Raw genomic sequence first — 16,631 nt, forward strand, 5'->3', positions numbered from 1 at the left:
AATATGAAAAAAAAAATCATAATTAAAAATAGTTAAATTTTATGTTTTTTTTTTCAAATTTTTTTATCCTTGTATAAAAAAGTATATAAAAATGATTTATTAATTTTAGGTCTATTTTTTTAATTTAATTTTCTCTCTCTATATTTTCATATTTCATATAAAAGTTATTTATTAATTTTTATTTTAAAAGTAAAAATAAAAAGTGGAGCTAAATGATCATTAATTTCTCAATTTTTAGAAATTATCAGGGATTTATTTGATAATTATTTTAATACATTTTTGAATAAATTTGAGTTATTTTGAAAAGGTATAAAATATTTTAAAAACTTTTATATAATAAGTATACAATATCTGAAGACTTAAGTACCAACAACAATTTTTACACCTGAACGTCTTTGATGACTTTCCAATGAGAACCGTTCTCGAATGGCCAAACAAGCGAAGTGCTTTTCAAAATCTATCTGTTAAAAATATGATTTTTATTTGAAAATTTTATTTTTATTTAAAGAATTAAAAAAAAAAAAGGCAAAACATTAAAAATGGCGGTTGCCAATCATAGGAAGTGGGCACCGTTCCAATCTAGGACGTCACTGCTTCAATCTTCATCAACCTTAAAACCCTAAACTCTGCAAAACCCTAACTCGTTCTGAATCAACACAATGGACACTCACTCTACCCACCCAACAGCCCCAGTACGCTCTCGCAGCTCTCAATCCCCTTCACACTCTGCCTCCGCCTCCGCTTCCGCCTCCGCCACTTCCTCAATCCACAAGCGCAAGCTCACCTCTGACGACCACGCGCCACCGTTTTCCGCCGACATTACCTCCAATGACGATCTCGATAGCATCAGCGCCCGCGCCGGGGGCCCCGGCTCCGATTCCGACGATGACTCCGAGGAGGACGCTGTCGTCGACGACGAAGAGGACGACTTTGATAACGAGTCTATGCGGACATTTACCACTGCGCGGCTGGACAACAGTGCGACGGCTTCAGCGGCAGTCCGTAATACCAAGATCAAGCCGGAGAATTCGACGGTGAAAGTGGAATCGTCGGAAATTGGGAAGGACGGAGGTTCTTCGGCTGCGGCGCCGGTTGGAACTAGTTCTGTGCCGGCTATTGTGGTGAAGGAGGACGCCACGAAGATATTCACAGAAAATATGCAGACTAGTGGGACTTATTGCGCCAGAGAAGAGAGTTTGAAAAGGGAGGTAGGGTTCTGTGTTTCTTAAATTTTGATTACATTGAATTTGTTTTGAATTTCAATCATGTTTTACTAGAAAATCCTGGGTTATTGTGGAATTGCTTCTGCTAGTGTTGGGTTTATGAAACTTTGAGTCAATTAGAAAGCATCGAGAAATAAAGCAAGCAACCAGAGGACCTGGAGCTGGGGCTTTCAGTTCCAAGTTCAAAGGCCCAATTTCTGCAACTTTTATTTTTATTTTTATTCATGTTTGATTTTTCTTGCTCATCTCGACATTGCTGTTGCTTGTATTATGGTATTTATCCAATCAAACTTGTGATGAGATGATCCTGAATTGTGCTGCCATGTTTATTTTGGTGTTTATAAAAAGAGAGGAGAGGAAGAGTCTTTGATGTTATGAAACAGTCAGAGTTACAACTGAAAAATGCTTCTTAAATTTTCTATGTATGGTTTGGTAGATATATAGAGACAAAGAGACCATCTTTTGTAGATTTTATTGGTATGTTGGACCATACTTGTGGTATGGTGAGTCTTGGTTTTCTATCTTCCTTCTGCCTTCTTTTTTCTTGTTTGGCATCCCATTTTGTTGGGTGACTGTTAAAGTTAAACTCTTATTAACTATTAAAAAAAAGAAAAAAGAAAAAATCTCCATTTTTGTAATTTTTTTTAAACGATTTAACAAATTTTCAATCCTTGTATAAAAAATATGGATCTCATAATTAGTTGTTTTAGAATGATTCAGGGCTTTAATGCTGCGGCTTTGGGAATTAATCTAGAAAATCATGAAAATTCTGATAAACCTGTCCTTTGAATTTCAGGACTAATAAAAAAAATATCTCCATATCTATAAAATAATATAAGAAAATATTCTGAATGAATTTGTCTATTTGAGTGAGAATGCTGTTCAGTTAAGAAACTGCATCAATGGTTCTGACCCAGTGTGACACATTTTGTACAACTTACTGATTTTCTTGGAAAAATACCAATAACTAAGCATAAAAAATCTCGTCAATTCTAGGGAATACTAAGAATAGCAGGAAATAAGAAAGAAGATCATCATCTTATTTGATATGATTCTTAACAAAAATGCATTAAAAAAATTAATACAGTGACGAATGATAATAGCAATCTCCCCTAACCCATAGCTATAACTAAGTATTTTCATAGATCATATAATCCTCGATATATGGATGTCAATCTCCCCTAACCTGTAGCCATAACAAAGTGCTCACATAGATCATATAATCCTAGATATATGAATGTCAATCTAGATGATTTGATGAACAAGATCAAGTCCTTAGGAATTGCAAAGGATAGTGGTTTAGGGGCAAGTGGTGCCCATCACGGTAAGTTTAGTAACAAGCAATTGTGGTGAACACAACAGAGATATTTATAAAGAATTTTGGATTAATGGGAGTTATTGTGTCAGAGGGCTTAGAATTTTGTGTTTATTAATTTGCTTACATTAGATTTCATTTGAAATTTCAATTATTCACTATTAAAAGATATTGATTTTATTTGTACAATTGTTGGTCAGTCACTTCTGCTGCATTGTTTTTGGGTTAAACATCCTTATTATTTTTTGTTGCCTATATGTGTGTGTGTGTGTGTCTATTAGTTTCTTGGTTAACTGTTTGTTTTTCCTTTGTTATGGCATTTTCTTAGGATCAAACTAAATGGGTTTTCAAAGATGGTTTAACGCTGATGCATGCACCAATGCTTTAAAAAGAAAGTTCTTCCTAATATGCAAAGATGGTTTGATATGTAAAGGTGGTTTAAAACATATGAACAATAAATTTAATGCTGATACATGTGCCAATTTTTTAAAAAGAAAGTCTTTCCTAATTAAGAATTTCATTAAACCATGTGACAAATGCATTATAACCTCTTCACTCTAATGGAATAATCTATTTGGAATCTTACAGGAGGAAGCAGGAAGGCTCAAATTTGTGTGCCTTGGAAATGATGGTGTTGATCAGCACATGATTTGGTACTCTTACATCCTGAGTATCCATATGGTTGCTACTTCTTCCCTTTATGAACCTGCATCTAAAAATTTAAGAACTACTCTCATTTTGACATAATGTTATTCTCAGCCTTTAATAAACTGACATAATGACTATCTGTTTGGTGATTCATTAGATTATAATGCATTATTAATAGTCTCAATTTATTCCTTGATTTCTTGCTTTCTTCAGGTTGATAGGATTGAAGAATGTATTTGCCAGACAACTGCCAAATATGCCCAAGGAATACATCGTTCGTCTTGTTATGGACCGGTGAGCATCCTGAGATCTTCATAAATTACAGTGTTGCTTGTGTACCTTGGTGCGCTTTTTGTCTCTTTTCAATAGAATTGCTTCTTATCTATTAAAAAAAAAAAAAAAAAAAATTTACAGTGTTGCTTGAAGTTCAAAACCATGTGCACAAATATTAGGAATGCTTTTTATTGCTGTATGCCATTGCAGACTTCTCTGGTGACCTACGTTTCCAATTCTTCCAAAATATTCATCTATGCATTTCACATTGGTTCTCTTGCAGAAGCCACAAGTCTGTAATGGTTATCAGACGTAACCAGGTTGTTGGTGGCATTACATACCGCCCATATGTCAGGTAATTTGGTGTTAACGTAATTACAATTTCTTATTTTTTTCCTTGGGTATCTGATTAAATTACTGTTTCTGGTTTTTCTTTTTTTGGGTAATGTTTGTAATGATGTTCCCCTTTTATCTTGTTATATTTCCTTCCAATATTTGGTGTTTGTCATATTATTAGATGGGGGGGCTTAACAAACTCTCTCTCTGTGTACATATGCAGAAACAGTTAATCATTTAAAATGGTGATGAATAATTATAAGATGGGTCCCCGTATATGACCATTTTCATTCTCTCTCTCTCTCTCTATATCTATCTATCTATCTATCTATATATATATATATATATTCCGTTTCCTATGCCATTGGAAACTGTAAGTTCTGTTATTCTATCCGTTTTCTGCTGACTGAAGCTTCATATGTTTAATTTGTACGTCTTTTTTTCCTTATGCTGTATGGTGAGACAGAATCTGTTGGCTTTGATTAGCTTTCTTTACCTTGATGTACATGGCTATTCTAATACGGTTAGTATAAACATATTTAACATTAGATAAATGATTTGTGATAGGTGTTGCAAAAAGATATTAGGGTTTCTTAATAGCCTAGCTTGGTCTTTGAAAAAATTGTGCAAACATTTTAAATTATTCCACCATTGATATTACATTTTCATCCAAGTGATGTTTCTGTTTTTCACTGATTTGCAGCCAAAAATTTGGAGAGATAGCCTTTTGTGCTATCACAGCTGATGAACAAGTAAAAGGCTATGGCACCAGATTGATGAATCATTTAAAACAGTATGCACGTGATATTGATGGGTTGACTCATTTTCTGACGTATGCTGATAACAATGCTGTTGGTTATTTTATCAAACAGGTTTGATTATTTTTTATCCTGGTTTTGTGGTTCTTGTAATTTTGGAACTTTTGTTTACACAATAAATTTGGAGGCATGACTATGTTGCTTCTGGAATCTATGTTTGGTTCTTTCTAAAGAAATGATGACAAGATTATCTAGTGTAAAAAACCTTTTTTCTTTGGAAAAAAATCTAAATGTGATCATTGATTTTTTGTATGCTGGTCTGGCAGGCAGGTTTAATAAAACTTAGAATAACTAAGTGGTGTATGATTAATTTAATTTAGAGTGGTTCTGATATTGCAATTGATATCTAATTTTCTTCCTTTTCTTTGCAAAATGTCAATGGAGATAAATGGATAAAAATCTTTTGTTTTGCTCCATCATAAACATTTCACAGCATGTGTCCTTTTTTATTAAATCTTTACTGGGGGAAAGGAAGGAAACTTAGGTGTTGTTGTTTGGTTGATAGAGTTAGAAATCTTTATTACTTCTTATAGCATAATATCGCTCATTTAGTGCATAATATCATTTATTTAGTAATTTATATGAACTTTTAATTTGTCTGATGTAGGCCTTTCTCTATAACATGTTCTGGAAAATGTGAGTTAATCTCAGTTTTTGATGGTTTGACAATTTTTTTTTAGTTGGCCTTTTTTAGATTCTGATAGTATCTTGTCCCTGATGGAATCGATTTGTTTTAAATTTATTTATTTCTTTACAGGGTTTTACAAAAGAAATTTCCTTGGAGAAAGATAGATGGCAAGGGTATGTTTTTTGCCCTACTCTGGTAGTATTTAAGACTGCCTATGTTGTTTTCCTGCATAATATTTTGGATGGCTTCTCTGTTTTATTGCACACTTAATAAGCTGTTGAGGTGTTTCCTTTGATAAGAAGTGGAACAAGTGCTGGTTTATCTTAGTGAGGGAGGACAAGATGGTGTGGATAAGCTCAATGAAGGATAAGTTTTTTGTTAAGTCTATATATTCTGTCTTGGAACCAGGGGTTTTAATTCCTTCTGCAACAGCCATAATTTGGAATCCAGGTGTTCCTTTTAAAGCATGTTTCTTCACTTGGGAGGCTAAGTTGAGGAAAGCTGTTGACCTTAGACAAACTTCAAAGGAAAGGGTGGTCGTTGGCTAATAGATGTTATCTTTGTAAAGTTAAAAGAAGAATCCATTGATCAAATCCTCCTTCCTTGCACCAAGACAAGGGCCCTTTGGCAGTTGCTTTTATCCCTGTTTGGTGTTTCTTGGGTGCAATCTGTCATAGTAAAAGAGACTCTCTTAAAGGTTTGAAGAGTAGCTCCCTTGTGCATTTTTTGAACAATTTAAAAAGAAAGGAATTAATGAGTTTTTCATGTGGGTGAGGATGTACGTGCTATGTCTTTAATCGATTTTGTTGGTTGGTTGGACAATCGCAAAGTGAGTGGAGTTGTTTTTGTGTCCTCCCTTATTGTATGTGCCTTTTGGTGCCTGTTATATACTTCCCATGTACTTTGATGCTTATAAAATTTTATTATTTGCCTATCAAAAAAAAAAAAAAAAAGTGTTGGTTTATTTATTATTCAAGTTATGCCATTGGTGAGAAAGTGCTTGTTAGCTGATGTTTATTCAGCTGAGGTACTGAGGGCGTTCTTTTTCTGAATTCATGTCTTATACCTTGGAAGAACCTTATTTGGATGTATTTCATGGGTTGTAACTTATAAGACCTCGTCACACATGCTTCTAGACCGTTAATATGAATCTCATGGAATTTCAGGTACATCAAAGATTATGATGGAGGAATCCTTATGGAATGCAAAATTGATCCAAAGCTTCCATACACTGATCTGTCAACTATGATTCGTCGTCAGAGGCAGGTGAGTGGAGATTTGCTATTGTGGCAGTTTGAAATTTTAGGCATTGTTTTAGACCCTAACCTACTACATTACTTTCTCCTTGATACTCCCAACGTTGCCAAACAACTTTCATTTAAGTTCCTGCTGTATATCATCTTTATTACTTCTTAGAAGCTGCTACCTATGTATCCTATTTGTACTTTCTGTCAATGATCATAAATTTTTTTGCACTAATATGCTATTTGTCTTCTTGTTATTCTGTCAATTGTAGGCCATTGATGAAAAGATAAGACAACTCGCACTAATATGTTATTTGTCTTCTTGTTATTCTGTCAATCATAGGCAATTGATGAAAAGATAAGGCAACTCTCGAACTGTCATATTGTCTACACAGGAATTGATTTTCAGAAGGTATTGCCACCACTATTGACTATTACATTTGCAAGCTCCCTGGACCTTTTACTGAATTTGTCTGGTTTGGCTTCACATTTAAAATAGGGAGTTGTGAATGATCTAACCTGTTTTTATACAATGCAATGGAATGGCGTTTATTTTTATTTTTAAGTAACCTGATAGGTGTCTCTCTTTCCGACTTGGGAAGCAATATGTCAAAAGGAAAAGGTTGGATAGGACCTCTTAGCCTAGTTAGAGTTACACTAAGTATCTATAAGAGCAGTAATATGGAATTGTATCATTTACTTCTATTATTCCTTTAGCTATTCAAATTGTGTGTTTGAATTTAAAAATGTGCACAAGATTGACTTTACAAGGTTCCTTGTTAACAAATGTATGATTGATTACATTTTTTTGTAATTTGTTATTATATTTTACGTTATTTTATAATATTTTTTTATAGAAATCCCTTGAAAATTTTGGAAACCATCAAACTGTTTGTAAGTTTTATGAAATTGGAACTTTAATAAAACCAAAATGCCAATCTCAAATTTCATGTCTCAAAAACGATAACTTGCTTATCAAAGAGAAAAAAGTTCAGAAAATCTTGCTGCACCAATAAGCTCATAGGGAACCTTACATTGTGAAAGATTTCCAGCCCAGCTTCTGTTAGCTGGAAAAAGAGACCAGATTATTGGAGTTTCAGGTTCCAGGCAGTTCCATTGTTTAAAAAAATAAACCCTCCATTGGAAGTTCTTCGAAAACATCCAGTAATTATTTTTTAAATAACACGAGTTTTCTGAAGACCTCTTTTTTTCTTTTTTTCTGTTTATAATCTTTTCTTAATTTATATCTTTTTTTTTTATTTGTGGGTTGGGGCTACCCTATTCTTCATTAATTTTTTGGTCTTTTGACTTCCTTGTTTGTTACATTTGTTTCCCAAAATAAAGTTTCTCCTTCAAAAAATAAGTGTCTTTATCTCAAAAAACTTAGGTTCATCAATGTGTTCTTCTACTTTATATACAAAATTCTAAGATATTGACTGGTCCCTAATTGGATCATGTAGACCAGATGTTGGTGAAGTGCACAAATCCAGGCTTCCATGAAATAATGATGCACTTTATTGAACAAGTGCATCATTATGATGCATACTTATCATTGTCATTTTTTCAAGTATGTTTTGAATGTATTAAGATGTATGTTTCATAGTTAGTTCTAACTCAGAAGTTATTTATTCAGAATGAAGTTGGCATTCCAAGAAGGATCATCAAAGTTGAGGAGATTCCTGGCTTGAGTAAGTTTCAACTTTCTATAACCTGTCTTTACTCAAGATTCTTGAATCAAACTTTTTTTTTTTTCTTCGATTTCAGTGGGGCTGATTTGTGTTTTAATTGCATTGTCTATATACTCTTTGCAAAATTTGTCTATGATTTTCTTCTCTCTCTCATTTTTTTTTTCTCTCCCCCTTTTTTTATTTGTGTGTTGACATGATGTCTGTGTTTGTATATTCTTTACCACGATTTTTGATTTCCTAATATACAGGGAACTGGATGAACATTTTATTAGATATAGCCTAATAAATAGCTGTGTTCTTTAAAGTTGAACACTTAGCATGCGGAATATATTTGATCAGATATATTCCCATTGTTATCATGATGGTCAGCAGCCTTGTTGTTAAAGCCTGAAGGTGGAGATAGAGCAATAAAATTTCTTATGCGAGACTATGATTTCTAGTTAATACAAACTCCTCTTAGTGGTGTGTTATATGCTGTGGTTTCTTATTAGCTTTCATGCTAATTTGAATCTTTTTTTGTTACACCATTTAGAGAATCATGTGTCAAGTTGCTGCTCAAGCGCATGTTTGCATGTGCTCAATACAGTCTTAGGATATTCTGATATTAAGTTTGTGTAAATTTGATAACAGAGGAGGCTGGGTGGACTCCTGATCAGTATGGCCATTCTCGATTTAGAACAACAAGTGCCTCTGCGGATAGAGCATCAAATAGAAAATCCCTAACTGCATTCATGCGCTCACTTTTAAAGGCAAGCTTTATAATTTTTTTTTCAAATTTATTTTATTTTTAATTTTTATTTATTATTATTATCATTTAACTTTTAGCCCAAGTGCATAAAAATTGTAACTATGAAGTAATGTTCACAAAAGGATACTGTAACAGAATTTTTGTTGATGATCATTCTGAATCATATTTGTCAAAGGAAGCAGAAAAGCTTCCATGACATGGTATAATGAAATACTCAAGGCTGCAAAAGTAGAGTTTAGTTAGAAATTGCTGCATGATAAAAAGTACTTTTTGTTCTTCAGGGATTATTTTATAATATTTTGTGTTTATGCCTTTTTATTATGGTAATTCTATGCTTGATCATTAGGGTAACCATTCTTCAATAGGTAGCCTTTAGCCACAACAGTTCGATTATCTTTCAAATATATATTAATACTTCCATGAAAAAATGGGAAACCAATAACTAGAGATAGTTAGGTCCATGTGTTCTCATTTTACTATACAGTTGTTAGACTGAAGTTTGTGGTTATGATATATTAATGATAACAAGGCAATTGCAAAAATGGCAAACTCACATGCTAGATTCCATATTTCTCTTGGATATCAGACTTGGTTAGGTCTTTATATGTGACACACAAGAGTGATGAGACTTAACGGACTTGTGTTTGACATCTAAGGAGCTTTTAGTTTCTGTCATTATGAATAGAAGAATTGCAAAGTTGCTTCATTCCACTTTATTTTTACTTACCTCTCTCTCTCTCTCTCCCCCACCCATCCCCCAACACCATACACATCCCAAAATCTTTTTGCCTTGCATACATTTCAATTTGTCTTTCCTATCCTTATTTTGTTCATTGGATTCTTATTAAATTGTTTTTCATTTAAACAGTTAATGCATGATCATCCTGATGCTTGGCCGTTCAAGGAACCAGTTGATGCACGTGATGTGCCTGATTATTATGACATCATCAAAGATCCTATGGGTAAGAACTATTTTGTAGATGTTATCCATTCTAACAACCTTAGTTATATATCTACACTGTAAACATGGTCAGATTTTTCTGGATTTACTTCAGCTGTTTCCTCTGCAAAGAAAACCAGAAATTGCTTAATAAAATTGAAACCAGCAACTTCAATATGGTGACAGAATGAAAATATTTCATGTTTTCAAAAACCAGAAAAATGAAAAAGTAATGATGCATAACTCGTGTTGAGAAAGGCATCTCTAAAAAGTGAGCTCTTTAACTGAGGTTTTAAAATCCATTTTTGTGCCAGAGTTCAGTTGGAAGTGAAACCAATTTGTGGAGGTTCAAACTTATGAGCACAATTTAATTTTATTTGAGACTACCAATTTTGTTGATTGCTTTCATGTGTACCCATGTGCTACTAACAGTTCTTGTCTGCTGTTATTTTTTCTTTTTTTCCTGTCACCCTTTTGTACCACTGGTGACTAACTGCTTATGAAAATAGCTGGATTATTGGAAAACTCTCTTATTAGTAAGATCACCTGTTATCAATCTTAAGAGCCTAGGGGTAGCCTAGGAGAGTCGTACGCTTGCTGGCAAAATGTTGCTTGCCGGTATCTAATATTTGAGCTTGGTTCAATAGCTGGAACCTTATTTTTCTCTATTTTGCCTGCCTCCTCCAGTCACTTTCCCATTGGAATCACCATGATGTTGGTGCAATCTAGTGAAATGCTGGTATTGATTTTGGAAACTCCATTCTTTCCAGCCTTTTCTCCTCCAGCTGTTATAATGACCTTTTGCAAATTAATATCAAGTAATTCTAAGATTGCAAACATGTATCTTCCATACCCCTTTAAGAAATTTCTGTTAGGCAGATCGCCTCATCCTTATCATTTGAGCTGCAGATTTGAAGACAATGTCTAAGAGGGTGGAGTCAGAGCAATACTATATCACATTGGAGATGTTTCTTACCGATGTCAGGACAATGTTCAAAAATGCCCGCACCTACAACTCTCCTGATACAATTTATTATAAATGCGCCACCAGGCACGTCTTCCATTCTTCCTCATGCTCCCTTACACAATACATATAAAATACTCCTGATTCTATCTTTGATCATTTATTTGCAGGCTGGAATCCTTTTTCTCAGGAAAAGTTCAAGCAGGCCTCCAATCTAGTAGCAAAATTCAGCAGTAATTAAGTCGAGACTTTCAAGCAAACAGATCTGCAGTAGTTTCAGATCCAAATCTGTAGATGATGAGTTATTGCAGTTGTAACAGTATTAATCTAACCCTAATTTTGAATATGGACATGTGTTGTTGTCATGCTTTATGACCAAATGTGACTGCACCCAAAAGGGTACAAATAATGGTCATGTAAATTTTTACTTTACAACTTTAGTTTATGTAACTTTTTGTTTATATTGAATGTTATCTTCATTTACATCTTTGGAATATGAGCAGAACTGTGTATAGATTTTGGTCCATATTCTGATCACTTGAAACATGCATTATAGTATGCAAAATGGAATTTGGATTTTGGGCCTCCTTCCATGGAGTTGGTCTATTGGTAAATAGCAGATCAAAAGTAATGAAGTGGGAAAATGATAAAAAGGGGAAGGGCGAATATACTAGGGTGGTGTTTGTTTTTTTGGCTTTTTACTGAAAGCAATTTAGTTTTGGAATTTAGGTTGTTTGTTTTTCTACTTTTTCATGACTTATTATAAACTTTTTACTAAATAGAAAAAGTCAAAATATGTAGTTTTTTCTAAATAGAAAGAATAACATATTGATTTTTTTTTTTTACTTTTGAATACTTAATATAAATAAAATACTATAAAAACAAACAATTTAATATTTAACACTATTAAGCATTAAGGTTCTATTTAGAATTAAGAAAAAAAACAAACACCATCTAAAGCTAACTTATGTTACATCAATTTAGGAGAGTTATAAGGATTTTATTCTCAGGTCAACCAATGTTAATCTCCTTGCATTCTTCTAATTTTTCATTATTGACTAGATTTCCCATGATTCATGCACCCATGATTCATAGAGGTGAGAATCCCATTTCAAGAGTTTTGTAGAGTTTTGGGATGTTCCTACATAGTTAAAGAACGGAAAATTAAGATAGTTAAAGGAGTATCAATAACCATAAAAAGTAAGAAAATTGGAAATTTATACAATTTGGTAGACAACTCTGAAGTTTTACCATCCATAAGAAGTGTCAGATTTAAGCAATGGAAAAAAGTTGTTAAAAACTAAATAGGAAGCTACATAAAATATTTCATATCAAATAGCTTGAGCATGGAAGCTGTTTAAGTACTAATGGAATTCTAATATCACTCAACATTTTACATGTAAAAGAACTCCAACGGAAAATGGAGTAATGAAAAAAATGAATCAAACACCATTGGAATGTGCTAGGTACATGTGATAGAAGTAATGATCATTACCAAAGAATATCAACACAACCTGTTATATAATTAATTAGTCTCTATGTTTGACAATTAATTTTAAGATTCCTAAAGAAGAATGGTCAAGTAAGCCAATTGATCTTTTAGTTCTTAAAGTATTTGGTTGTCCTGCTTATGTCTATGTGCGGAGTGAAGAAAGATCAAAGCATATTCTGAAATCAATAAAGTGCATATTCCTTGGATTTGAGAAAGGAATTAAAGAGAATAGACCTTGGGATCTAGTAATTGGTGAGCTAAGGTGTGGTATTGATGGAAAGCATGTATGGAAAGAAAGACCAAAACAAATAAAATTGTTAATAAAAGCACTCAACTACAAGAGTAAATCATTGAAATGAAATTTTAGAAATAAAAGATTAGCTAAAGATGGAAGTGAAAAATTGATTGATGTAAAATATTTCTTTAAATTAGAGTAGAAATCATATTCTTTGTTCAATATTTGTATCATCAACTACATTCCTCAATCACCCAATTTTGCAATATTGATCTCGCCGTATGCTTGAATTTGTGACACTTTTCTCTAGTTTATGATGTCTTGTAGACATTTTAAGCACATAACTATGTAGTGGAGCCTCCTAGAAGGCATGAAGTACAAGAATCAAGTGAAAGGAGTGTGAGAAAATGAAATAAGGGAAGCATGCTTATCAATGATTTGGGTGACATAGTCCATGCTACCCAATGAGTGGTGCCCAACCTAGCAGCCTCACCTATGCTTGTTGCCATTTTTGTTGACAAGTTCGGTGCCATGACCCATATCACCCAAGGGTTTGTGTCATTAACCTTTTTTGAGGTTTTAGTGAAGTACATAGTCTCTATTGGTTTGAAATTTCATTAAATATATGTCTTATCTATTTCATTTGATATTTTCACTTTTTTCCACTTTCACTCAAAATAAGATGCCTACTTCAAGAAGATGCCTACTCTATAGCATATTTTATACTATTTTAATCTAAGTTTTTCAATCATCTTTCTTCTCCCTTACTTTTAGCAAATCCTCTATTTGTAGATGTCTCAAAGGAAGTATATGGATTAGTGCTATAAAGATTTAACACAAATGAAGCCAACATATATAAGTATCTCTTTTGTTGCACATTTTGGATTATCATCCTAGTTATGTCCTGGTACTAAGAAGGAGGTGGGGTTTATGTCAAAAGTTCATTACCCTAATGTAGTTACTTACCTCTTATATTTGATTGTTTGTAACAACCTAATATCATATATGCAATAAGTGTACTTAATAGGTATATGGAGAATCTCGAAAAGTAGCATTGAAATGCTATAAAATGGATTCTTAGATGCCTCTCAGATACTTGCAATTTAGAAGTTTTATTTGAAAGAGAAGGTGCATTTGTTAAAATCGTTAGATATATTGATTCAAATTATGTAAAAGAACTTGATTCAAAGACATCTATATTTAGGTTTTTGTTCATTTTTGTTGGTGAATCTATTAATTGGAATTTGTATTATTGGATACCGTTGCATTATCCAGGAAAAAGGTGAAGTACATGGTTATTAATGAAGCTGCAAAAGAAGTTAATGGATTGAAAAAATAAATTTGACTTTGAGCAGGGGAGTATATTACTACATTGTGATAATCAAAATACCATTCACTTGGAAAAGAATTAAAATTTTCATGCTAGAAAAAAAAATGTTTGTGTGAAATATTATAGGGGGAATGGAGTTTATATATGTTAACTAAAGTCATTCCTAGGGACAAGTTCAAGCATTCCTTGAATATTATTTGTTTCTCATTTTGTTAAAGATGGAAGGTCAGGTACTTTTACCTATAAAGGAGTACAATTTAGTATCTTAATAGAGGTATTGTGAAGATGTTCATAAGTTTGGGGCTTTGAGTTAAAGTGGAGGTTATTGAAAAATGTCTCAAATTTCCATTTGACCTATTTCTAAATCTTTGATTTGGATAATATTTTGCATGAACTTCTCTATTACTATAAAAGAAGTTTCCTATGGTGAGATTTTGTTAGAAAAATAGGTTTTTCTCTACACCAAATATTTTTATGAGATATAGAAAGAGATTTTGACCGAAATGGTGGAGTCCTTTTAGGTGTAATTAGGACATTTGAGTCGTTTTAAGTTTTTAACTACTCTTTTGTGTATAGTGAATTGATTTCCTCTCTTTCCATGGATGCAAGCAAATTGCAAAACCATGGTAAATATTAAGGCATGTTTGGTTGTTGTTTTTGAAAACTGTTGTGGAAAACAGTTTTTTAGAACAATTTTTAAGAACAGTTTTTTGTGTTTTTAGAAAAAAAATTATGTTTGGGAACTAAATTTTGGAAAACAGTTTTTGTTTTCAAAAACAAAAAAAATATGTTTAGTTGAGTTAATAAAAAAGTTTTTTAGAACAAGTAAAACAAAAAATATGTTTTTTTTCTTTTCCAATTAATAAAATGTTTTCTTTAAGTAACTTTATATTATAAATTTATAAATAATTTTTAGATACACAATTCATTTAAATTAAAAAAATTATTTATTTTATTAATTTTAAAATGAAAATATTTTTTATATATTTTTAAAATAAATCAAACATGATAAAATCATTTTTGTTAACATTTTTTTTCTTGATTTAATCTTTAATTTTATTAAAAATTATAGTATATTTTATTAAGATGAGATAAATTTTTTTAAAAAGAATTAATTTAATTTTTACAACTAATTTTCACCTAACAAGCTTGTAAATAAAATAAATAGGACATGAAAATAAATGCAAAAAGGAGATTGTCACTTTCCAAGGGATCCCACGGCTGAAGATGATGTTTTGCTTGGGTTTACCAATAAATTTTACCACCTAATATGCTTTGAAATTTGCACTTTATGTATGAATTTTTTTTTTACCAACCATATCCCTTCAAAATATCTTTACTCATTCCACTATTGAGAAAAGTGTTTACCCACTATTATTACCTTATTTACAAATGATTACCCTCACCCTCACCCTCAGCTGTCTCTCATCTTCTTCAAAACTGAGAAAAAGTCACCTACAAAACTCTCTCAAAGCAACTCCTTTTCTTTCTCTTCCATGTCCTTAAGCAAGTTTTTTGTTTTTTGTTTTTTTTTTTTAACAAAACAACTCAAGAAAAATCAAAACCGAGAAACAGGAAAAATAAAAAAACTAACGATACATGATAAAAAAAAGCCTCAGATTTGAAAAAAAAAAAAAAAAAAGAAAACAGATGTTCTCTTTATGGCTTTTTTTGTTCCGTAAATAGTAAAAAAACGAGCAAAACACAATTTTTTTGTTCTCTAAAAAGTGTCATTTTGAGAACACGTAGAACAAGAAAGACAAAAACAACTTTCTCAACCAAACAAGTTTTTTAGTATTTTTTGTTTTCAAGAACAGAAAACAGTTCTTGAAAACACCAACCAAACAGACCCTTATTTTTTCTCATGTTCTCATTCATATTCTAGATCTAGCTAGTCTTTGCTCATTTACTTTTGCATAACAATTGACAAGATCCAAAGTGTCTTAAGGCAAATAAAGTTTTGGGGCTTCAAAACCTAGATTTTCGTACTTACAAGAGAGAAGAAAGAATTCAAATTAAGATTGAAATCAATAAATTGGAAAGTCTGCCGGTGGATGTAAAAGTAAATGAGGGAAATGCGTTTAATGACTTCATCATCCCTACAACATTTTCTTTTCAGTTTTGAATCCAAAGATTTGTCTTGTTTGGAATCTCTATATTTCAAACACCATAAACAAGTGTTACCCCCTTAGACCTTAACTTTAGTCATTGCATATAACTAGATTCTGATAAATTTTAAGCTCAGACCATCATTCCCAATTTCATTATGAATCTATGATTATAATCAATACTAATATGCAACAATCTTACAAAATTTTGAAGGAAGTAGAACTTCATGACACACCATTGACAACGCTAAGTGGGTAACCAATTACCCAAATAAACAATGACCAAATATATATGTCCAGTGCCACTCAGAAATTCATCATACTTTCACCTTTTGCCATTTTTCTCCATTAATTGTTCAGAAGTAATTGCTTTTCATGATTTCAGAGGTACAAATAATTTTCTCATGGAGAAGGAAGCAATGGATTGATTAATTTATCTACCTATCCAAACAAATCTCTACTCCCCCATTCAAAGCCCCTACATAAAAATGAAAGTTGATAATTAAATTCTTCTTTTCATATATATGCTTCTTGGCAACAAATGCTACATAATGATGAGTACTATATACCTCATTTTGTAAAACAAGAATTCATTAGTGTGCATGCAGCAAATTCTATATATATTGTCATAGGACAATTAA

At 32.3% G+C, this 16,631-nt stretch overlaps 1 protein-coding gene across 2 annotated transcripts; it reads left to right on the forward strand.

Annotated features, from left to right (window-relative positions):
- The first annotated feature begins 554 nt into the window (after positions 1-554).
- On the forward strand, positions 555-11,321 carry LOC117918904 (histone acetyltransferase GCN5-like). Of its 2 annotated transcripts, XM_034835876.1 has the most exons (13): positions 557-1,208; positions 3,127-3,191; positions 3,400-3,480; positions 3,743-3,814; positions 4,499-4,667; positions 5,371-5,414; positions 6,408-6,507; positions 6,829-6,897; positions 8,119-8,173; positions 8,804-8,922; positions 9,790-9,883; positions 10,771-10,912; positions 10,996-11,321. In XM_034835876.1, the coding sequence occupies exons 1-13, from the start codon at positions 660-662 to the stop codon at positions 11,060-11,062; spliced, it is 1,626 nt and encodes a 541-aa protein (XP_034691767.1). In that variant the 5' UTR covers positions 557-659; the 3' UTR covers positions 11,063-11,321. The 2 variants fall into 2 exon arrangements, with proteins under 2 accessions (XP_034691768.1, XP_034691767.1); XM_034835877.1 differs by lacking the exon at positions 10,771-10,912 and having other exon boundaries at positions 555-1,208.
- The last annotated feature ends 5,310 nt before the right edge of the window (positions 11,322-16,631 follow it).

This window comes from Vitis riparia, chromosome 7 (genome assembly GCF_004353265.1).
Source record: "Vitis riparia cultivar Riparia Gloire de Montpellier isolate 1030 chromosome 7, EGFV_Vit.rip_1.0, whole genome shotgun sequence".
Classification (NCBI taxonomy): domain Eukaryota; kingdom Viridiplantae; phylum Streptophyta; class Magnoliopsida; order Vitales; family Vitaceae; genus Vitis; species Vitis riparia.